The sequence below is a fragment of the Orycteropus afer genome, unplaced genomic scaffold (assembly GCF_000298275.1).
Source record: "Orycteropus afer afer isolate SDZICR_OR568_19922 unplaced genomic scaffold, OryAfe1.0 scaffold00046, whole genome shotgun sequence".
Classification (NCBI taxonomy): domain Eukaryota; kingdom Metazoa; phylum Chordata; class Mammalia; order Tubulidentata; family Orycteropodidae; genus Orycteropus; species Orycteropus afer.
The window spans coordinates 15,149,814-15,174,813 of record NW_006921633.1 but is presented as its reverse complement, the minus strand read 5'-3'; the positions used below and the strand labels follow the sequence as shown (position 1 = coordinate 15,174,813).

The following is a 25,000-nucleotide window of genomic DNA, read 5'->3' as shown; positions in this document are numbered from 1 at the left end:
ACGGATTAGGTACATTAAATCTTCTAGTGATTATGTTGGAATAAGTAAGAAATAAGGAATATATTTTTATCCTAGTGCTCTGAGACATTTGCACTCATATGGAGAATAAAAATCCCTGAATAAGATAAAATACTCACTCTACATGTTATCAAAAGGTTTAGATTTCCTTTTATAACAACTAAGCTTTCTAATGTTCTCTTTGTATAAAATTATAAATGCAAAGTTAACAGCTTACTTCTTCCTAATAACAGAACGGATAATTAGGAAACCAAAGTTTTACCTTAATTTTAAAGTGTTGTTCTTAAGAGGCTAACGTAACACAGTCAATATTTATAAAAACATAAATACAATTTTATATCACACACATTTTTATGATGATATATACTTAAGGCACAATACACAAAAACAACTTAAAAAGTTATTTTTCTCTGGGGGATTACCAAAATGATGTTTAGTTTTTTTTTAAACCAATTAGATGGTAACTGCTTCTTTTATTATCTGGAGAAGATGTAATGATCTTATCAAAATCTCCTACAACTATCAGCACATCAGACTTGTTGTGTTGTTGTTATGTGCCGTCGAGTCAGACCTGACTCATAGCGACCCAAGGTTTCCGAGGCAGTATCACTACGGAAGTAGATTGCCCCATCTTCCTTCCGAGGAGTGGGCTGGTGGGTTTGAACTGCCAGCCTTCTGGTTAGCAGTCAAGTGCCTTAGCCACTATGCTACCAGAGCACAACAGACTAGTCCCATTTAAATCAATATTTCCCAATTAACATCAAAAGTACAAGATTAATGCTCCACCCCTTCATAGCAACAAAATATCCCATAAAGGTTTAATTCTCAAAAGAGCAATTTGCATTCTCGATTCTCACCAATAAGCTATTTGGATTAATTTCCAAAGAACAATGAAAAAAAAAAAGTCACTGTAACTTTTTTAGTTACTGTCTTTGCAGTTAACTAAGGACAGACCAAACTAAAATTCTTTTCTCCTCTAGAGAGACAGAGACAGAGACAGAGACCATTTTCTTTAGAAGACTCAAATATTCATGAAAATCTCCAGAGACAGATAGTGAAAACCTTGCAGTATTTCCTTTTAACCTGCAGTTTGATCCTGCTACCTACATGAAAGGAGCTCTGGTAGCATAGTGCCTAAGGCACTTGACTGCTAACCAGAAGGCTGGCGGTTCATTCCTGGGAAGGAAAGTTGGGCAATCCTACTTCCGTAGTGATACTGCCTCGGAAACCCAAGGAGGGGTCGCTAGGAGTTGGGGCTGACTCGATGGCAAATAACAACAACAACAACAACAGCCTACATGAAGTACTCAATGACTAGCTGAAAGGTTACTGATTTGACTGCTAACCAGAAGGATGGCAGTTCAAACCCACTAGTCACTTTTCAGAAGGAAGATCGGGCATCTACTTCCATAGAGATGCTGCCTCAGAAACCCAAGGAGAGGTTGCTATGAGTTGAATCGACTTGACTGCAGTGACTTTGGTTTGGTTTTGGTTAGAGGCACCTTGGAAGACAGGCCTGGCCACTGGCTTCTGAAATGTCACAGTTTTGAAAACCCTGTTCTGCACACATAGGGTCCCCATGGGTTGGCATCAACTTGACGACAGCTAACAACAACAACCTGATAAAAGAGAACACACTCCTATGCTAGCTGAGTGTTAATGGGTCACTATGATTGCAGATAAAATATTAGGGAAAAAAATTCATCTTTTTTTTTCTTTTAATCAATAGTGTAATTATTTTCTGATTTTTCTTTTAAAAAAGCTTCTACTTAGGTAGCAACTATCTACAAACTATATTCTTATTATGCTACATAACATGCTACTGAGAAAAATAAAAACAAATATATTTATAAATTCACTGATCATTAAGTGATGAGTTAGACTGAAGTATCTTGATTCTCTTTTAAGATTTTCTAATGGAGTCTCAGGGTGGTACAAATTATTAAAGCTCTTAACTTGTAACTGAAAGGTTGTAGGTCCAAGTCTTCTTCTAGAAGCACCCTGGAAGAAAGGCCTGGTGATCTACTTCTGAAAAACCAGCCATTAAAAACCTTATGGAACGAAGTTCTACTCTGATGCACATGGAGTTGCCATGAGTCGGAGTAGATTCCATGCCAACTGGTTTGGCTTGGTTTGAGTCTGGGTCAACTCAAAAGCAAGTGTTTTTTATTTATAATATATACTTTTCATTCTTAAAGAGATAAAATTAATAATTAAACTTATGTGGCACCATTCTTCTAATGGGTTCAGAGTGCTTCACAAATATCCTAACAATCTGAGGACATGGGATACTCTGTCATCCTTTATTATTCTTAGAGTGCTTTGATGCAAAACTTTGGCACATCAAATGCAAACATCTTTTTTTTAGTTATCTATATGATTACATGAGCATTATCTTTTAAACTGTAATTTTTGAAAGTAAAAGTGCTCTGAAATATTGTATTATTTTAAAAATTATATCTCATGGCAAAGTAATAAGCAAAACAGTCTGAAATGGACCAGTTTGTTAAATTCTATTTGTACATATCCAAGGAAAAAGTGTATGGGGAATTCAGTAATAAAGAAAAATAATAATAAAAAAAGAAATATTTTCTTGGAAAAAAAAAGACTACATTTTTCTCAGAGTTTGCCTTATATAATCAAGGAGGTTCCTTTGGATCACGACTATTGAACTTACTAAACTTTTGAGTTGTACTTTGCAAAAGTGATTTTAAGTCTTTTTTTTTAAACAAAATAAACAAAGCAAATATCACAACAAAATGTAAAACTTACATTAGTAAAATGCGACATTTGAAAATCTTCCTAGAACAAAAGAAATAGGAAACAAAGAAATATAAAAGATCAAGGAAAAAAGAGCAATGGAATCTGTCTCCTATACAAAAATAATTCCAGGGAAACACCTGAACATGTTAAATGAATGTAATATCTACAGACACAGAGAGAGATACAATGTGACTCATGTAAACAACTTTTCCTAAAAAAGATAAAAAGGCAATATGTACTTGTAGCAAGTTCTCATTAAAATATACAATAGAGTTCTGGCAAAAAAATTAAAAGGTTTATAGTACCTATGTGAGTTGTCTTTTAAGACAAATTAAAGCTAAAAATCATTCCTGAGGATAACTCAAGTAGTCTAGTTTATACATAAGGATTCACCAGATAAGATTACCAAGAGCTGTTCTCAGTATCTTAGAAATTGCTTCCCAGCCTTCCAGCCTAAAACTATACTAATTATAAGAGGAAATGTTCAGTAGAGCATTGGGATTCAAGGCAAAGTTGAGAGATGAACTCTAATCAGAGGTCCCAAAATATCAGGAAGAGCAGGGTGTGTGTGTGTGTGTGTGTGATGATTTGGTGTGTACCTATCATAACAAATATCTTAATGTGTGATTAAAGAACAGGTAGAAAAGGACACAGGGAGCTTTAGGTTCCAAAGTGGCAAAAGTTTTCTCATCTGTGAATGACTCAAAACAGGGGACACTTTAACCTCCTTTGCCCAGTGATAATCCATTCTGCTTTAATGATCTTCAGAGACTTTTTTTTCTGTTTACAAAGCTTTACTACTAAACTCCTTACAGCAACCCAAATTTTTCATATTTAAACTCATTTTTTATTAGATGGCATCCAGAGGATACGAAAATTAGCCTGTCACTATTTCCTTCATTTACTCATTAAACCAACATTTACTGAGTAGTTGGTACTGAGGATGTTAAGGTCCTTGTACTTTTGAATAGCTCATGTGTAGGAAAAAGAGACATGTAATTAGATCATTATAGTGGGATGAATGCTAATGGAGAGCAATGTACAACATATAAGACGAAGACACAGGAAGAATATTAACTTTACTGCTAAGAGCCATTAAGGAAGTATTCGCAGAAGTGATAATTCAATGGAGACTAATGGGGGAGATGGGCGACTCAGGGAGAGAACAGCAAACATGACAAAGAAGATACATATGACTAATTCATATATTCAAATTAGAGTACCTAAGCTATTTCCCAGTTTTCTTTTCTTTATATTTAACAACCCTGCCTTTCCTCATAAACGTATCTTTGTTTCCAACCCTTTAACCCTTCTCTGAATCTTCATAAATTCTCCCTCTCTCTCTCAGCCCATACCTAGATATGAAAGTCTCCAAAGAAGCTAAACCTGTACTAAGTACATGGACATTGTCCCATGTACTATGCTTTTATTTAAAAACTAATATAAATTATTAAAATACCACTAATCATTCTTCTTGGTATTTATCAGGAACTCCTAGAAGGAAACAAGGTACAGAAGGATAAAATAGAGAAATTGCTGAAGAAGTTCTAAACCAGTGGTCCCTTAAGAATAAGTAACAATAAGCTTTTGAGTAAATTCTTGAAGACATAAGCATCATGTTCTCATTTTTATAAGACTTGAGGTCAATCTTGGGTACTAACTTTCTTATTTTAACTTACGGGAATTCTCAGCTAAACTAAGAACTCAATGAATGGCAGATAGCAGCAAGTATAATTCTCCTAGCCCAGCAACTTGACTCTTAGCAGCAGAGTATACATTATGAAGGGCAAAATAGATTATAATGAATTTAAATATAAGAGTACCATAAATTAAAGCACAAATGAAAGAGCACGAAAATAGTTGCAATCTGTTTGCTAAGTTACATCCTAGCCTCTTCTTGAGTTAGACCTGCTTTTTATTTACCAGAAGTCTTTTGATCTCTCCAGAGTGACTGGGGTGCTGACTCTGACATGGGGATGACTATTAGTCATGGTCCTCTACCTCCTTCACTACAGACATGTATTAATTTGAATGCCAAACAGGAGGGGGGGTGTGAGGAATTTTGCCTCCATTTTACAATGGAAAAACACAATCACAGAAGTTAAGTAATTTCCAGTTTCAATATTATTTAAATCACATTCAACTGCTCTGAAGATGAAGACAGGAATTTTCCTTTTTCTTTTATCAGTCAAGTTGCCCATACTACTTTCCTAAAAAATTGCTAGTATGTACTGTCTAAATAATCCCAATATGTATGTGTAAGAGCTACGCAGAAATAATGATCTAAAGAAAACAACCAAATGAAGAAAACTACTATATCCTTGGAAAAGATATCAAGCTGACATTAGGTTGCATACTAAATTGAAAATCTGAAAAGCAATGGCTAGGTCTAACTTCCTTTATATTTGTAAAACCTGGACTTATCTGTAATTTTACATTTTATTTTTAAAGTCATTTCAATATTAGCTATAAGCCTTACAGGGCATCAAGTGTCAAAACAAGAGCAACAGTCACTCACAATACAACTATACAGGGTCTGACTCATCTGCAACAATAGAAGGAATTTTTCCACTTAGTGATAGCTGAGAAGAGGCTGACACAGCATTTCTTCTTACAATGTGACTTTGACAGTCCTTTCATCAAAAGGTGAGGTCTATGTTTCCTCCCCTTGAATTTGGGTTGAACTTTGTGCCTGCTGAGGCCAAAAGAATTTGGCAGAAGTGATGCTATGTAACTTTTAAAGCTAGATCATGATGCTTATGATTGGAATCCAACCGCCACACACTAAGGAAGCACAAAGTAGCCCAAGTGGCGAGACCATACAGAGAAGCCATGTGTAGGTGTTCCAACTGATAACCCAATGGAGATGCTAGCTTCAGACACAGTGGAGCACAGACAAGCCATTCCTGCTGTGTCCTATCTGAATTCATAACTCACAGAATCTGTGAGCACAATAAAATGGTTGCTTTATGCCCACAAGTTTCGTGGTAGTTGTTATGCAGCAATACGTATCTTGAAAGAGGAAAAGTAGGATAATATTTTTGACATTGTTCAAAGTATTGCCACATAAGCAACAAGATATAACTTGAGGGGTAAGTGGGGAACAAAATGCAAAAAAAATGAACAGGCTGGCAAAAAGCTAGCTAGCTGGTATGGGTTGATTTGTGTTCTCAAAAGATATACTTCAAGTTCTAACCCCTGGTAACTGTGAATGCAACCTTATTTGGAAATAACATCTTTGCAGATATAATTAGTTAATGTGAGGTCTTAGTGAAGTAGGAATGGCCCTAATATAATCGGTGCTCTTATAAAAAGAGGAGAGGAGACACAGACAGACACACAGAGAGAACACCACATGAAAACAGACAGAAAGGAACATCACTCACTGCTGGTGGTCATGAGAAGCATGGAACAGTCTCACTCAGAAGTCTAGGAGAGAAGCATGGAACAGTCTCACTCAGAACACTCAGAAGGAATTAACACCACTAATACTCTGATTTCAGAGTTCTAGCTTCCAGAACTGTGAGACAATAAACTTCTGGTGTTTTCAGCCACCCAATTTGTGGTATTTTGTTATGGTAGCCCTAGGAAATTAATACACTAGCTATGAAGCTGCTCTTTCTGAAAACAAAAACAAAAAACCTAGTATGTGAATATAAGATAGCAGTGACATCAGTAGTAGTTAAAGGAACAATTTGATACTTTGTGAGATACCAAGAATTTGTATTATTCATCAAATCAAACACCAGTCAACAAGTTCATGTCCTCTCTGGAAACAATTAGTCCAAGGGACTAGTGGACCATGCAAACCTCAGCCTACAGTATGACCCTGAGACCAGAACTAGATGGTGCTCAGCTACCACTGTCATCTACTTGGAAAGGGGTCAAAATAGGAGATCCTGTCTAGGTAGGATATCCTGGACAGAGTGGGAGAAAAATATGGGAAAAAATTCAAAATCATTAAAAAGACCAGGCTTACTGAACTAATAATAGAGACTGGGGAAATCCCCAAGACTATGGCCCCTACTCAGGAGCTCTGGTAGCATAGTGCCCAAGGCACTTGACTGCTAACCAGAAGGCTGGCGGTTCAAACCCACCAGCCACTCCTCAGAAGGAAGGTTGGGCAATCTACTTCCGTAGTGATACTGCCTCGGAAACCCAAGGAGGGGTCACTATGAGTTGGGTCCTACTCGACAGTACATAATAACAACAACAACATGGCCCCTACTCACCCTTTGAGCCTAGAATTGAATTCACTCCCAAACAAAAGATAAGCCTACAAGGCAAACAATTACACCAGGTAGATACACTCCCTAGAACGATAAACCATGGGAGATCAGAGGGGCAGCATTTGTACAAGGAGATGGCTCAGAGGGCAGAAATGCATAGGAAAGATGGGACACATGGGAAAAATAACCACAAGGAAGAAGTGGGAAGAGAGCTGTTACTTTACGGAGATTGCAATCAATGTCATGAAACAAAATGTGGATGAACTGTTGAACGGAAAATGAACTTGCTCTGTAAGCTTTCCTCCAAATCACAATTTAGAGAAAAAAAAAAAAATCACGTCCTCTCAATTTGAGCAATACTATTATGATTGACTTAGCCATTTATTCTACACCTAGGTGCAGACTAATATCAACTCTAAAAATAAGGAGTTATTCCTCTGTTTTTCTCCTTAAACACACGTGGGTGCATACATACACTCTCCTTAAAAATACTGAAATGTAACACCATTAAGATAAAATTGCTTTTTGGTCAAGTTTGTATGGGTATGCTAAGAAAGTAATCTGCTGAAAATACTTTTTCAAATACCAGAGTTTTCCCTCGTTTAAAATTATCTATTTTAACATGTTATCATTTTAATACAGAAATAATAAAACAAACAAACTTATAAGCCATTTGTTGTCCTGCCCTCTAGGGATAAATATTATTAATATTTTGATTTTTCCTTCTATATAAAAAAAATAGACTATATTATTTCAAAATGGAGTCTATATAGCATAAACAATTTCACATCTTTTTGCACAATGTGAACATTTCCCTACATCTTTAAAATACTCTTTCAAAACATTATTAAAAAGATTATTTCAGTGGCTACAAAACAATTATACATATTTATTATAAGTTATTTAATCATTCACCTATTTTTAAGCATAGGCCATTTGTAAATTTTTGCTACTATAAATAACATTGTGATAAAAATCTTTATATGGAACTTGGTTAGTAGAATTATTAGGTTAACGGGAATAAGCATTTCTTGATGACGCAAAACTGCTTTCCAGAGAGGTGGTAAGTTACATGCCATCATCAGTGTAAGAGGGTATCTAACCCAATAAGCTTTTACCATTATGTTTCTTAAAATCCAAGTTATATAATTTACAAATATAGTGACATGTCACAGACACAGAATAAGAAATGTTTCAGTAATTAACTTTTCATATTGAAATCACTAACAAATGATTTTCAAGGATGTCAGAATAAAGAAGAAGGAATATAACACAATCTTTAAGAACATGATTTCAGAAGTCAGATTGTTTAGGTTCAATTTCTGGCCTATTAACTGTATGCTCATCAGCAATTCATTAACTTGTTTGTATGTAAGTTTTTTTACCCATAAAATGGGGACAATACTTACTTCATATAGTTGTGATAATTAAATGAGAAAATCCATGTAAAAGCACTTAGAATCTGGTTTGCCATACAGTTAAGTGCTCAACAAACATTAGACTATAATAATTAATATAGGTAAAATTACACATGTAAAATGACTAATTTTAAAAAATCTACTTGGCAGACAGATCATTTAAATCTCAAGTACTCTGCATATAAAATCAAACATGTATGAAAAATATAAATGTACAAATTTTCACTTTTCTGAGAGCCTGAAAGAATTATGAAACAAAATTTACCACAAATACAATATCAACAAAATAACTTTCTCTTTAAAGAGAATATTCTTTCTCCAGCTCTTCACTTGACTAGATCCTTCTCATCTATCAAGTCTTAGTTCAGATGTTCTCAAATCATTCAAGCCTCCACCTACCCAAATTACTCTCTACTATATACGCAGTTTTACTCAACAGAGATGGCTTTATATACCCAGTTTCTTGCTTATTTATATGTTACCTCTCTTCCCACCAGAATGTAAATTCCATGGGGGAAGAAGCTTAGTCTTTCTGTCACTATGAATATATTCAGTTCAGACACTTAATAAATATCTGGCAAATGATTGAAATAAAAAAAATTCATGACATAACAGATGGATAGGCACTGAAAAAGCTGACATAAAAGCTGTAATACTTCTTCCTTAGAAAGAATGGTCCTCTAGATCAATGTGTCTCAAACTCTTTTGATGATGACTCAGTTGAAAATACTTTTTATTTCAAGACCTGGTAAACACACATACATAAATGAAACAAAATATTCACCAAAAAATATTATGTTTAATATATGTAATGAATTCTTGTGTTTTATATTCCATTTTTTCCTATTCCTTTTCAGTAAAAATAAGATAATTACTAAGGCCCTCTGTACTGATTTTATACCCCATTATTGCTTCAGATTAAACTCTGAAAAACAATGCTTTAGATTATAGACTCTTAAGCTGGTATCTGCAAACCCTAACATGCCATTTTATATATATGTGAATTTGTGGGGGGGAGTAATATCATAGTTTTCATCAGATTCAGGAAGAGGTTTAAATCTATCTAAATTTAAGGGTTTCCAGGAATTGACTATGAGTCAATTCCTATGAGTCAACTCGCTATGAGTCAGGGCCGACTCAACGGCACATAACAACAACAACAACAGGAATTGACTAGATGGCCCACAATAACAATGACAATACTATTATGCGCTCATTATTATCTCTGAAGCACTACACAAAAACATGTATAAAAAGGTGGTCTGATATAGGGATAGCAGTATATGATAGGAAAGAACAATGACTCTGGAGTCTCATAAGGCTCAGGTTCAAATCCTCGATTGATCATTTGCTAACTCTTGTGACCTTATACAAATGATTTTACCTCTATCAGCCTCACTGTTCTTATCTGGGAAATAGTTTGAATGGGCTTAAGTAAAACAAAAATTATGTAAAACATTCATTATAGTGCCTGACATATAGCAGGTATTCAATAAACAGCAAGTATCATTATTATAGAGTACCCAAGTGGTGCAGTGGTTAAAGTGTTTGGCTGCTAACCAAAAAGTTGGTGGTTTGAACCTAATAGCCACTATGCAGGAAAAAGATTGGCATTATGTTACTGTGAAGATTATAGCCTTGGATACCCTATAGAGCAGTTCTCCTCTGTACTGTATGGTCTCTCTGAGTCAGAATCAACCCAATGGCAATGGGTTTAGTTTGGAGATCATTATTATATTCTAATATTTTCATAATTCTAAAATTCATAAACCTTATGAACAGCAGTGAAACACTGTCTGATATATTATTGGAAAACTTTATGGAAAGCCCTGAAACACTGTCCAATAGCTACGGAAGATGAGTCCCTCAGGTCAGAAGGCACTCAAAATAGCAATGGGGAAGAGCTGCCTCCCTAGAGTACAGCCAATCTTAATGACATGGAAAGAGTAAAGCTTTTGGGACCTTCATTTGCAGATGCAGCATGTGTCAGGATTAGAAGAAACAGCTGCAAACATCCATTAATAATTAGAACATGGAATGTACAAAGTATGAATCTAGGAGAACTGGAAGTTGTCAAAAATGAAATGGAATGCATAAAGATTGATATCCTAGGCATTAGTGGGCTGAAACAGACTGGTTTTGGCCTTTTGAATCAGACAATCACATGATCAGTAGATCTACTATGCTGGGAATGACAAATTGAAGAGGAATGACGTGGCATTCATCATCACAAAGAATGAATGTAACAAGATCTATCCTGAAGTACAATGCTGTCAGTGATAGGATAATATCCACATGCCTACAAAATAGAGCAGTTAATATTACTATTATTCAAATTTACACACCAAGCACCAAAGACTTTTGAAGAAATTGAAGATTTTTACCAGCTTCTGCAGTCTGAAATTGACCAAACATGCAATCAAGATGTGTTAATTATCACTGGTGACTGGAATGTAAAAGCTGGAAACAAAGAAGAATCACTGGTAGTTGGAAAATATGGCCTTGGTGATAGAAATAATGCTGGAGATCACATGGTAGAATTTTGTAAGACAAACGATTTATTCATTGCAAATACCTTTTTCAACAACACAAACGGTGGCTATACACGTGGACTTCACCAGATGGAGTACACAAGAATCAGATCTATCTGTGGAAACAGGCGATGAAGAAGCTCAGTATCTTCAGCCAAAACAAGGCCAGGAGCTGATTGTGGAACAGACCATCAACTACTCATATGCAAGTTCAAGCTGAAACTGAAGACAATTAAAAGAAATCCACAACAGCCAAAATATGACCTTGATTATACTTCTCCTGAATTCAGAGACCATCTAAAGAATAGATTTGATGCACTGAACACCAAAGGAATTATGGGATGATATCAAGAACATCATCCATGAAGAAAGCAGAAGGTCATTTAAAAGACAGGAAAGCAAAAGAAAAGACCAAAATGGATGTCAGAAGAGACTCTGAAATTTGCCCTTGAATGGAGCTAAAACAAATGGAAGAAATAACAAGGTAAAAGAGCTGAACAGAAGATTTCAAAGAGCAGCTTGAGAAGATAAAATCAATTATTATAATGAAATGTGCAAAGACCTGGAGTTAGGAAATCAAAAGGGAAGAACACACTTGGCATTTCTCAAGCTGAAAAGAACTGAGGAAAAAATTTATGTCTCAAATCGCAATACTGAAATATTCCATGGGCAATATGCTGAATGATGCAGGAAACATCAAAAGAATATGGTAGGAACACAGAGAGTCACTATACCAAAAAGAATTGGTAGATGATCACCCATTTCAGGAGGTGGCATATGGTCAAGAACCAATGGTACTAAAGGAAGAAGTCGAAGGTGCATTGAAGGAATTGGCAAAAAAAAACAAGCCTCCAGGAACTGATGGAATACCCAGCGAGATATTTCAACAAATGGATGCCGTGCTGGAGGCACTCACTTGGCGATACCAAGAGATTTGGAAGACAGCTACCTGGCCAACTGACTGGAAGAGATCCAGATTGGTACCCATTCCGAAGAAAGGTGATCCCAAAGAATGCGGAAATTATCGAACCATATCATTAGTATCACACACAAGCAAATTCTTACTGAAGATGATTCAAAAACAGTTGCAGCGTATATTGACAGAGAACTTCCAGAAATGCAAGCTAGATTCAAAAGAGGATGTGGAGAGAGAGATATCATAGCTGATGTCAGATGGATCTTGGCTGAAAGCAAAGAATACCAGAAAAATGTTTACTTGTGTTTTATTGAGTATGCAAAAGCATTCCATTGTGTGGATCCTAACAAATTGTGGATAACATTGAGAAGAATGGGAATTCCAGAACAACTGATTGTACTCACAAGGAACCTGTACATAGATTAGGAGGCTTTCGTTTGAACAGAACAAGGGGATACTGCATGGTGTGAAATCAGGAAGGGAGTGCTATGTATTCTGAGCAAATAACCTGAGAAGCTGGACTACATGAAGAAGAACGTGGCATCAGGATTGCAGGAAGGCTTATTAACAACCTGAGATATGCAGATGACACAACTTTGCTTGCAGAAAATGAGGATGACTTGAAGCACTTACTGATGAAGATTAAAGACTACAGTCTGCAGTATGGATTACATCTCAACACAAAGAAAACGAAAATTCTCACAACTGGTTCAATGAGGAACATCATGATAAACGGAGAAAAGATTGAAGTTGTCAAAGATTTCATAGTACTTGGTTCCATAATCAACGCCAATGGAAACAGTAGTCAAGACATCAGACGATGTATTGCACTGGGCAAATCTGCTGAAAAAGATCTCTTTGAAGTGCTGAAGAGCAAAGATATTTCTTTGAAGACTAATATGCATCTAACACAAGCCATGGAATTTTCAATCACCTCATATGCATGTGAGAGCTGGACGATGAACAAAGAAGAATGAGGAAGAGTTGATGCTTTTGAGTTGTGGTGTTGGCGAAGAATGCTGAAAGTACTGTGGGCTGCCAAAAGAGGTAACAAATCTGTCCCGGAAGAAGTGCAGCTGGAATGCTCCTTGGAAGCAAGGGTGGTCAGACTTCGTCTCACCTATTTTGGTCATGTTGCCAGAAGGGACCATTCTCTGGAGAAGGATGTCATGCTTGGTAAAGTGGAGGGTCAACGAAAAAGGGGAGGGCCCTCAACGAGATGAACTGACACAGTGGGTACAGTGATGGCTCAGGTATAGTAAGAATCAGGAGGCTGGCACAGGACCGTGCAGTGTTTCATTAACAAAATTAACTTCCTTGGACAAAATACAATCTTAAACATATATTACTGAAACTGCAAAATGTAAATTACAAAAAAGAAGATTATTCATGTATATGTGGAAATAATAATCCAGGATTTTATTTTCCTCATACCTAATCCTGTCATGTAGGGATTATCACAATATGTTCCTCTAATTATGAATTTATAAATAAGAATAGCAAGTATCCACAATGCACAAAGTCTTGAAAAAAATACTCATTTAGCAAAAATAGAAGCAAATCACTCCCTTTGCCCCATGATTACAATTATAATGTATGCGTTTTTCAACCAATGTTTCTCACATCATTTAGCTGCCTGTTGAAGAGTGGTGTGGCTGCGTTGGTATTCTGCTTATTCCCTGCCTTTAAAGCAGCATCTCTTCTTGCTTGTTCAAGCAGAATTCTTGCTCTTTCTTTAAGTTCTTCTTGTCTAGATAACATTCGATGCTTAAAAGGAAAGACGCAGAATTAGAAGCGAAAAAAAGGACGCAATCTATATCTGTAAGATAATTAATGACTAGACAATCTGCCAAAACAACAGAGGAAGTCAGGAGTAAGATTACAGTGTCACGAGAACATATTCTTAAAAGGAATAAGATTCATACGTATGTTATATAAATTCTTCGTAAAACAGCATAATCTGGAAATCAAAGACAATTTTAAAAATTCTCAATTTCATTTTCATGACAAGTAGCTGTCAAGTCGAATCTGACTCATGCCAAACCCACGTGTGTCAGAGTAGAGCTGTGCTCCACAGAGTTTTTCAATGGTTGATTTTTTTGGAAGTAGATCACCAAGTCTTTCTTCCAAAGTGCCTCTGGGTGGACTTGAACCCCTTTCCAAGTTAATAATAGTTACCATTAACAGTTTTGTGTATTTCACTGTACATAAATTATATTTCAATAAAACGCATTTTTTTAGAAAAATAGCTAGCATGAACTATTTTGTTGCTCGGAGATTCCTTCATTTTCATAGTCTGACAGAAATGATGACAGGAGCCCTGGTGGCACGGTGGTTAAGTCGCTGGCTGCTAACTAAAGGTCAGCAGATGGAATCCACCAGCCACTCCACAGGAGAAAGATATGGCAGTCTACTTCCATAAAGATTTATAGCCTGTGGGGCAATCCTACTCTGTCCTATGTTGCATGAGTTGGAATTTGGTTTGGTTTTGGTTGATAACAACATGTCTTTCAAATTTGTGTATTGATATTAAATATCTGTGGCAATAATCTTTTAAATTCTTGACAATATTTATAGCAAGTGTAAATCTTTCATAGTTTTTAAAATAATGTAAACCTGGTTTCCTTTGTCACTCACTCGTTACCAACAAAAACAATTAACCATATCAGAATTGGAAGAGAATTTTCCTGGAATAATTTTTAACTTTATATTTTTGGAGGATAACAGGTATTGGCCACCAGCAGAAATCAATTCTTTAATAGTGCTAGTAACTCCAAATTCCATTTTTTCTACTAAAATAATGAACTTCTCGCTTTAGAATATTATTCTTCTGATATTTCTTTTACTTCCGTTTCATTACACAGTTTTGGTTCCAATTGTAAGGATCACTCTTCATCAAGGCGAAGGTCAGTAAAGTACAACTATTAATCTATTTGGTATACTATAAAACTATCTTTTAAAATCTAAGTTAAGTACATTATTTTGGGGTCTCTTTTTGATCTTTATATTTTACTATAACTATTTTAAAATGCTTTTCTATAATCTTATGTAAGGAATGGTTTTTCTTAAAATATACAACTCTGTAGTTTTTAGTACCTGTATATTCAACCATCGGCACACAATCTAATTCCAGAACATTTGCATCACCCAAGATTTTAAGAGGATTAAACAAAACATCTTGATTTAATAGATACAATGAAATGAACAAATGATAGATTCTTATTCCATGCTGATTGGCATAGTGGAATTGGTCATCATAAATGAACTGGTTACAATTTCTCAAAAACAGACAAAATTAATTAAGTGAACCCTGAATGCGCAGTCAAGACACCAGGCTGCTAATCCTTCTTTCACTAGTAATGAGCAATGTAACACTGAGGAAATCACTTAAAAATTGTATTTCATTCTATTACATAGCATTTAAGAACTATGGGGTCAGACAGATCTGGGTTCAAATCCCAGTTTCATCACTTAATTGTAGGTAAGTTATTCAATTTCTCTAAGCCTCCCTTTCCTCATGCATAAAAACAGACCAATGCTCATAAGGATATTTAAAGATTAAGTGAATAGAGTAATGCGCTTAACACTTAACACTGGCACATAGTATGCACTGGGTAAATGTAACTATTTTTACTTTTTTAATCCCTCAATTTCCTTACCTTTGAAATGAGAGGACTCAAAGGAGAGCATCTTTAAGATCCCCACTAGCACTAAATTTTGTGATTCTACAGTCATTTAGTGACTCCAACAAGCTTCACAGACATAAACTGTGCTTTGGTCTTAAGAAGACAAATGCACAAATTATTATTTTTTTTTCTGATTTTAAATGTAATTCATATTCATTATAGAAAACTTAGAAAATGAATACGAGTAAAAAGAAGAAAAATTAAAATAATTAATACTCTGACACTGACACCTAGTGATAATCACTGTAGAATCCTGTTTTTTTTTTTTCCACTTAATATTAGCTTGTAAGCATTTTCTCATATCCCTAAATATATTTTTTTGAAAACATAATTTTCAATTAGCTATCTAGTATTCAAGAGGTCCCTGGGTGGCACAAATAGTTAAGTGCTCGAAAGGCTGGTAGTTTAAACTCTTGTACAGGCTTGGCATTCTGCTTTTGAAAGCTCACAGCCTTAAAAATGCTATAGAGTTCTACTCTGCACACCCAAGGTCACCATGCATCTGCACTGACTCAGTAGTAACTAACAAGGACAACAACCTAGTATTCTATAATACAGATGCATCATATTTTATTTAATTTGTCTTATTTCAGTTGATATATGGGTTGTTTACAATTTTTCACTATCACAGATAATGTTCTTATGAACATTCTTATGTGTAAAATTTAATATATAATTCTGATTATCTCCCGAGGAAATATTCTTGGAAGTAGGATCTAATGAGATAAACGTTTTTAAGGAATTGATGCACATTGCCAAACTGCCCTTCAGTAAACCTGACTACTTTAAATCTAACTTATAATTATATTTTAGTGTGATTATGGTTAAAAACAAAGATACTGTGAGTATAAAGTTTAGGAACTTAAACTTTGGAGTCAGGCATGTTGGTTTCATTTTGAACTTTAACACTTATATGACATTGGGTAACTCTGTAAACGCCAGTCTTCCTATACATAAAGTAGGATTCATTTACTTACCTCATGGAGTTATAAAGTTTAAGAGAAATATATTTAAGATATATAATGGTTATCACATTAGGTACTCACATGGGCAAAATTATGACTTTTTAAAAGGCTATAAAAGCCATATTGTTAGTAAAATTCCTCTAATTTAATGCCATCAATTTTAAGACTCATCATTACCATATGAACTACTAAGAATGAGCAAACACTGCCAATTAAAGTCTGACGAACTATAATAAGCAACATATTGATTTCAGAGAGGTTAAAAATGTAAAAGGATATATATGTTAGAACTGATGAAATATAAAAATAACAACATATTTAGGAAAAACTGGGTATCTTAGAATCAAAGAAATGTAATAGCTATCAGAGCAGGCCCTGTTCTTATTAAAAAAAAACCCTTAAATTAAAAGGTCATAAGTAAGTAAACCTCTCTCAAAGCTTTCAGGCCAGCATAGTTTCCAAAATTTAGCTGCCATATATAATTAAAACCTTATCAAGTGTCAGTACTCATATTATTATTTTGGTGTCAGATATTACTTTTGCCAATCTGGTGCCAAAAACCTTTATATTTACCTTAAACAAATCCTGACCAATAAACCAATGGCCAAAAAACATGGAGCTGTAAACAGATATTGTTTCTATTATCCAGTGGATGTATTTATGCATTACTTAAATCATCTTAATAGAATCATAGCATGATGAAGTTTTTTTTAGAGCTAAACACATCTTAGAGATAATTTCATTTAACCTATGTGGAAAATAAGATTCAAAGGGGTTAAATGGCTAGTTAATGTGGCACACTGTTAATTACTGGCAGAGCCAAATGATCATGAAAAGCCATGATTTGTTCTGAAGAGGTGTACATTGCTTCCCAATCCTGACTATTTTTAATTTTTAAACATTTATCAATCTGTAGCTTTAACTAAACACATTTGCTTTAAAAATCCGATTTACAGGAAAAATCTGTATTGAATATTAGAACTTAGGCTCACCAAATCTTATAACCGTTAAACCTAGATGAAAAAGTCTGAAGATCTATTTCAAAAAAAAAAAACTGTCACTAAAAACCCTATGATGCACAGTACTACTTTGACACACGGTTGCCATGAGTTGGAGTCAACTTGACAGCAGCTGGTATGGCATGGACACAACGCTGGCCTGAATGCTTTCAGAGAGGTTTGTGTACTTAGAACCTTTTCATCTGAGACTTTATAAGAACAACAGGGACTTGCTCTGATAGCTACTATGTATTTTTCTTTTTTTAATTTTTATTGTGATTTGGGTGAAGCTAATGTTTTCTTTGATTCTAAGATACCTGTTTTCTTAATACTTTTGAAAACTTAACATTGATGGCATTTTACAATCTGCCATCCAGGTGGCAATCAAATCCAATTTTTCATTGTTTATGTGTGTACTTAATGTTACTGTAGCATGACTGCAATCCCCTGATGTTTCAGTCAGCAACAATTTGAGGTCTACTTGAGAAAGGAACATGACTCCAGGTTATTGTCTGAAAATCTTACATGGGGATCTTCTGGTAAAATCAAGAAAGTGCCAATATATCAATGAGTATTACTAGCTTGGAAGAAAATCCCAAAGACAATCGTGGAGCACTCTTTTAAGAAATTCAGAGATTCTGAAACTTTTTGGTTTCAGATTCCCCTGTAAACATTTAAAAATTATTCAGAACCCCAGGGAGCTTTTGCTTATGTGGGGTACATCTACTGGTATTAGTTATTTTTGAAATTAAAACTGAGAAATCTAAAAGAAATTATTTTTTCCTTTAAAAATAACCATAGTAAATGCTTTACATGTTAACATATTTAAATAAAAAATAACTACTTAAAAATAACAAAATGGTATTATTTGACATTTTTGTAACTCTCTTTCTTTAATGTCTGGCTTAATAGAAGGCAACCGAATTCTCATTGAGTCTGTTGAGATAGCACAAATCATGTAATCTCCAGAAAATGCCACTGTACATTTCTGAGACAATGAGAGTAAAAAAGGTACATGATGCTCTAGTATTATTATATAAAACAGTTTCAGAGTCTCCCTGAAAGGGTCCTCAGAGAGCCTTTGGGGACCCCAGATCATACTTTCAGAACTGCTGCTGAACCACCATGCTCTGATGGCATAGAGGACAACACTGTGGAAGAACAGGAACACCAATAACTAACCAAAAAAGTGACTCAAAAGACTCTGATTCTACATATGAAAGGTTCAGCAATGCCTTAATTTATTTTCTTTAAAATGTTTTTTTGTGTATACATAAGAGTGTCACAGTATGAATATATCTATGTCTAAATAAGTGTAAAACAGCTCACTCTATAGATATATAATAAAAATTCTAAGTGATAGAAAATTATGTGCCATAGTTTTACTGGTAGTGTTTTTCTTTCTTTATGGTATGTCTTAAAATTGATGATCCCAGACCTTTAATTAAATATAGTAAATATCCATCGTAGGGGGAGAAATTTGAATACTGGTGGAATTTTAAATTATAAGTAATGAATGATCGGACTGAAAATAGCAATTACAATGCAACTACAATTTGAGGAAAATGCTTTAAATGTGAAATGTTTAATTTGGCCATATACAATTTCAGAACGACACTCTTATTAAATGGAATACTGAAATTCTTTGATTTATTCATGTTAAAATATCCTGCTTTTATATGAAAAGAAATAATATTTTTATTTGAAAAGGTGACATTCTTTATCCTTCATTCTTAAAACTGGGATTTTTTATAGTCTTAAAATATATCATAAACTTTAAATAGAGTGGATGTATTCCAGGTTTCCTCTAATGAGAAATTATACTTTTACATCTTACAATGATTAAAAGGTCCAAAGTACATCTTAACATCTTGAAGTGTTTATGAATACAAAAAGAAACAGAAACACAGAATAACTATTTATTTAACATATGTATTCATCATTCTAACTCACTTACCTGGACTGATTTCGTGGAATGATCTGCATGATTTATAGTGGTTCTATCAGCATCTGGATCAGACTCTGTCTGCCTCAGGGAAGTACGTTTTTTCTTTGCAAGGTCTGCATCTCTACTGTATGAGTATCCAAGTTTAGAAGTGGGAGATATACTTGATTTTTTGATAGGTGATTCAGGATCTGATCTCCATTCTGAGGGTCTGGAATTCTCCAATTTTTCTTGTTCCAAGTTACTATTAATTTCTAGAGTCTGAAACTTTTGCTCATACGTCTCCTCACAAATTAAGGGTGGAGACACATCTTTCTTCTTATCACTAACATATAAGTCACTTAAGTCTAAAATGTCAGCTTTCAACAGTTTCTTCTTGCCTATCGAAACCTGTGCTTGGGTCAAATCTGTATTGGAACACATTCCAGGGTCGTCGGATCCCGAAGTCCTCCCAGAGCTCTGCTGGGACTTTTGGGGTTCTGTGTCATTTTTAGTCCTGCGACAGTAAGGGGAGGCTGTGCTTGGACTAAGATGATCATCAGGAGTTTGATGCTCACTTTCTGATTCTCCAACCCCGCTATCATTTACAAATACGGAGTCGTCCTGAGATAGGAAGTCTACGGCTCCGCTGGTAGGCTGCTGTTCAGGTTCCCGCTTCAGATCACTAAGCTCTGCATAGAATTTTTCCTGATCAACAGAACTATTTGTATCTGTTTCATAGTTTCCAACTTTATATGTGCTTTTACTGCTGTTTTCCTCTATCTGAACGACATTTAGTTCTTGGCCGCTGAAATGTGCCCTTATTTGATAGAGATAAGTCATAACAGTCAGTTTGTCAGGGATTGCTAATAAAACCATATCAGAAGGTTCCAATAACCGGGAAATTCCTATGCTGGCAAATCCATCATATGCCTTCAAAGAAAGGAAGAACAAAAGGTATATTGAATAGTCCAGACAATCTACACATTTTTAAAACAGCAAAATTTTTTTGCTGTTGTTGTTGCAGGGTACATTATGTTACAGACGTAATGACATACGAAAAGAACAAAATTCCCAAAGTCAGAAATTTGTAAAAATGAAATAGAGGCATTTAAAAGAATCCTTTCCAATAAAGAAAATAAACAAAAATGAGAGCTAAAACATATAAAAAAAATCTTAGAATGGATTTTTAAGATAAGGAACTAAGGTATAAAGAAACATTAGACTACTCTATCTTGAGTTATATCATTCCTATATCAACCTCTTTTTTCCAGGGTCATGTAATTGCAGTGGTTTGGGAACAAAAAGTACAGCTAGATAACCTAAAAGAACTAACCACTATATTACCTGATATAAAATACAGGTAAACACTATTGAAGCCTAGAAACACAGAAACATTTTAAAAATGCCCAATTAAGATTGATTTTCATAATGAGAAGAGTGACTTCATTTCACATCGTCCATTTTGGAAATAATAAACTGTTTTGAGTACGACAACCAAGCTGAGAATGTGAGGCTGCATTGTATTATTTTTGTTAGCCTTTAAATGATTGTGGCACATCAGGTTTTTCTAGTTTTGAAGAATCAAAGCTGTTTCTCAATTTACAATTAATTATTACTATCCTGAACTAACCCTTGAAAACAGCATTGTGTTGCTAGGAAGCATTAAAATACAGCTAAACGTTTAGATATCTCTTGGAGAAAGTAAGGACCTTCTAGTTACATTCTTGCTTTGGGGTGTAAAATGTCTATTCTTTGTAACAGCCTAGATTTAGGATCATAACTCAAAGTTTTTTTTTTAAAGAAATGTTAGGAAATCATGTAATAATTTGGAAGGAATCAGTCTTTGGCACTGATGGGTTAAAATGAATTTCTACTTTTGAATTTAATCTTTGTCTCATAGTTTTCCTGTAGTTTAATAAATGTTATAGAATACATAAGAAAGAAATTGAAAAATAAATTGCAATATTAAAACCGCTTCAATTTTCACAGCACTGTGCTTCATAATATAGGTACCTCAAAATATTTACTAGAGAAAATGGCTCAGTTGGTGTGCATGTATAGGCTCGTCTGTTATTTTACATGTTTTAGGAAAATTAAAGTCATTTTCCTCCTCGTGTGTCTTGACAACTAGATTGACAGACATCAATTGCAGACCATCAGGGAAAGCACCACAGGCAGTATTCTAAACATTTCCCAATTATCTAAAACATTGACATACTGGTTAAGATCAGATGTCACAGGTAAATACCTTTTTATTCAGTACTTTTTACAGACCTGGGAAAATGATTAGCTTCCTTGTGGGGAAACTCCTGCTGGTGTTTTGCTTCATGTAGCAATTCATTTTATGCACACTAATTGCACTAAAAATATTTTAAAACAAACCAGGTTTTTTGTAAGCGAGGTCAAGGAATTTTCCAATAGGTTAACCTCTTCTGCTATGGTCAGTCACCTACTATCTTTTTAGCTATTTGTGTGTGGAGAAAAAAGAAGTCTTTTAAAGAAAACTGTCTTATTCATGCCTAGATGTTATTTTAATTGGTAAAAAGAGCCACCGTGAGTTGTTGTATGTCTGCCTGGAACTTAAAACACAGGCATTGTTTCTTGCATTTCATTTAGTCCAATCCAGGGCACCTGGGGTTATCAGGAAGAATGGTGTGAAGCCGGAAATAAATCTGTAGATAGCAAATGAGATACTCAATGTAGATAACCAGGGAAGAAGTTGCAAGGCGATGAAAAGGAAAGACTACAAAAAAAATCACTTATTGAATACTGCAATGAATAAGATCACCTAAATTAATATCCTTTCAAAAGCCATAATCATCTGGCCCAGAAGATTTAATTGAGAAAAAATTAATAGGGTATTCTTCCCCATATAGTAATATGTAAATCTGAGGTATGCCCATCATTATTAAGTTCCTGACAAAAAAAAAGAAATGTGACTAAAACCCTAATGAGGTTCCATACATTCTTTAAAAATACATAGGTAAAATCAACAATGTTTCACTTTCAAAATTTCATGCAGTAAATTGAAAGCTCCATTTTCTAAAAATAATGATCATTTATTTTAGAATACTTATATTTTGATTTAAATCAGCTTAATATTGTATTCAAGTACAAGACAATGTAGGTAAAGAAATGGCATATCTAAATATATAATTTAAATTAATCGATGAGAAAGAAGGCATTTCATTTTCTTTGATAGATACAGGTTCTAAAAGTATAAAAGAAAGAATTTATGAGAATGACTTACTTCATAGCATGCCACTAGAAATTTTCTATAGAGAAAATTATATGTAATTTTAAAGATTACCTCTTTTTTGAGGCATATATCAATTTTTAAAAAGAGGGAAATTTTAAAACCTATCACTCTTGGGCCAACATCATGTATTCACCAAACAAAAACAAAACAAGATTTTTAAATGGCAATGCAAATTTTTGGTTCCAAGAGAGCAATAAAAATAAAAACAATTTTAAGTATCTTTCAAATGAAACTTAATAAGGTTTCCTTTATAGACTTCTTGTCATTGCATTTTTAATTATCTAATTTAATGTAGATTAAAAATTTTAGAATAGGCCAGAGGTTATTATCCCCTTTATCCCATGAACCCTTTTAGCAATGTGTTGAAACTTATGGACCCACCCCCTCAGAATAATGTTTTAAGTGCAGCAAATATGAAGAATTACAAAAGAAACCAATTATGTTGAAAAATGCAACCATTAAACTGGAATAAAGCCATATCTGGAAAAAAGTGATACATGTGCTTTTTATGAACGTATTAACTAATGTAATTTTGAAGAAGTGAGGAGCTTGAAAGGCATTTGTAGATATCTGTAAGAAATGTAATGTGAAAATATCTGTGATTTCTAAAGGTGACAAAGTCTTATGTCTGGCTAATCCAACAGTGGTTTATTGCCTATATTCAAAATGGAGAGTGAAAATATATTTTTTCCCCCATAACTATGTTCAAGAACCCCCTGACTTCTGGGCACATATCCCAGGTTAAGAACTCCTTTTATAAGACAACACTTCACTTCTTTTTCAGTTGAAGAATCAATTCAGTGCAAAACAAAAACAAAAACAAAACTCCACCATTAATTGAGTAGCTACTATGTGCTGAATTAGGTGCTTTCCTCCCTTTTCATGTTGTGGCACTCAGAAAATTATTATATTATACTGCAGGCAATGAGGTAAACTGGTAAGTCACAGTCAACAGGCCCAGAGACCTCTAGCAGCTCAGGCCTACACAGCTGCCCTGAAGGCTGAAAAGCTCAATATCCCCCATACCAGTAAGGAAGCTCTGATCTCAGTATATTAATTAATTATGTGGGGAAAAAAATTAAAATTTACTAGAAAATAAAAAGAATCAATATTCATATTCTTTTTTACTTCTAGGAACCTAAAACTCATGCATTCTTCTTGCATACCTATTAGATTCTCCCCATCATCTCCCAACAACTGTTCTAAACTCACATAATAGGTTTATGGCACAACAATTTTGGGAGGACTTTTTAAACCTAAATCTTGGAATGAAAGCAACTGGTTTTAACAAATATTTAACAGTTAATGAAAGTCATATACAAATTATAATCTCATGGCAAACTTGCACTTGTTGTGATTTTTATAATCCATGACAAACTAGAGTAACCATGTATCCTATTTGAACTGCAGGTAGCAGAATACCTTCTGTGAGCTGCAGTTATGACCTCATAAAACCACCTTACTTCACCAAATTAATAAAAACCTGCAGAGAAGCCAAATTGAAACTATATATATTTTTTCCCTGGCAATTCTTACCTTTTTGTTGTTCTCTTTAATATCTTGAGGATTCAGAGACTTGTAGTCACTGAGGGAGAAAATGGCATAGTGGGTACATATGGTATTTGATAAAACAGCTGTTTATAAAACAAACTAAATCTAAAAATATGACATTCAATAATATCAAAGAGTAACTAGCAATTTCACAGCAATTCAATCAACAAAACTAATAGTGTGGAAAATTAAGGTAATAAATAAATAAATAAAAATAGTGATTACATGTTTCATTGCCTGAAGCTTTCCATCTAAAAAAGAAGTTAAGGCAGGGGACCAGAGACTAGTCTTGACAACCAAAATTCACCATGAATCCCTTGTTGTCAGTGTACAAAGAGCCATAGACTTATTTGTCTCATCTCATTGTAATATTAACACAATTTTCATAATAATTTGAAGTTGGTTCTTTGTATGTGACTAAGGTAAAAAATAATTTTTTATAAAAAGAGAAAAGATTGTTTTCAGGAATCAAGAAGGATGACCTTTTCTTTCTGGCATTCATTTCTTCTCTCAAAAAGCAAGAGGGGATTTTTTCTAATGAAAAATTATAAAGTCAAGTATTTCAGGACATGTGCTAAGAAATTATTTTCTGCTATTTTTGAATATCTATTATTAATAGGCGCTCTGGTAGCATAGTGCCTAAGGCACTTGATTGCTAACCAAAAGGCTGGCGGTTCAAACCCACCAGCCACTCCTCAGAAGGAAGGTTGGGCAATCTACTTCCATAGTGATACTGCCT

General features: G+C 34.5%; 1 protein-coding gene across 1 annotated transcript in view; it reads right to left on the bottom strand.

Moving 5' to 3' along the window:
- The window catches only part of EHBP1 (EH domain binding protein 1), a 612,350-nt gene that overhangs the window by 83,405 nt on the left and 503,945 nt on the right, over positions 1-25,000 (bottom strand). The window contains exons 12-14 of the mRNA XM_007938033.2: positions 24,247-24,295; positions 19,482-20,381; positions 13,499-13,642 (exon numbers count right to left, since the gene is read on the bottom strand). Coding sequence (XP_007936224.1) covers positions 13,499-13,642; positions 19,482-20,381; positions 24,247-24,295 — 1,093 coding nt within the window. The remainder of the gene's footprint in view (positions 1-13,498; positions 13,643-19,481; positions 20,382-24,246; positions 24,296-25,000) is intronic.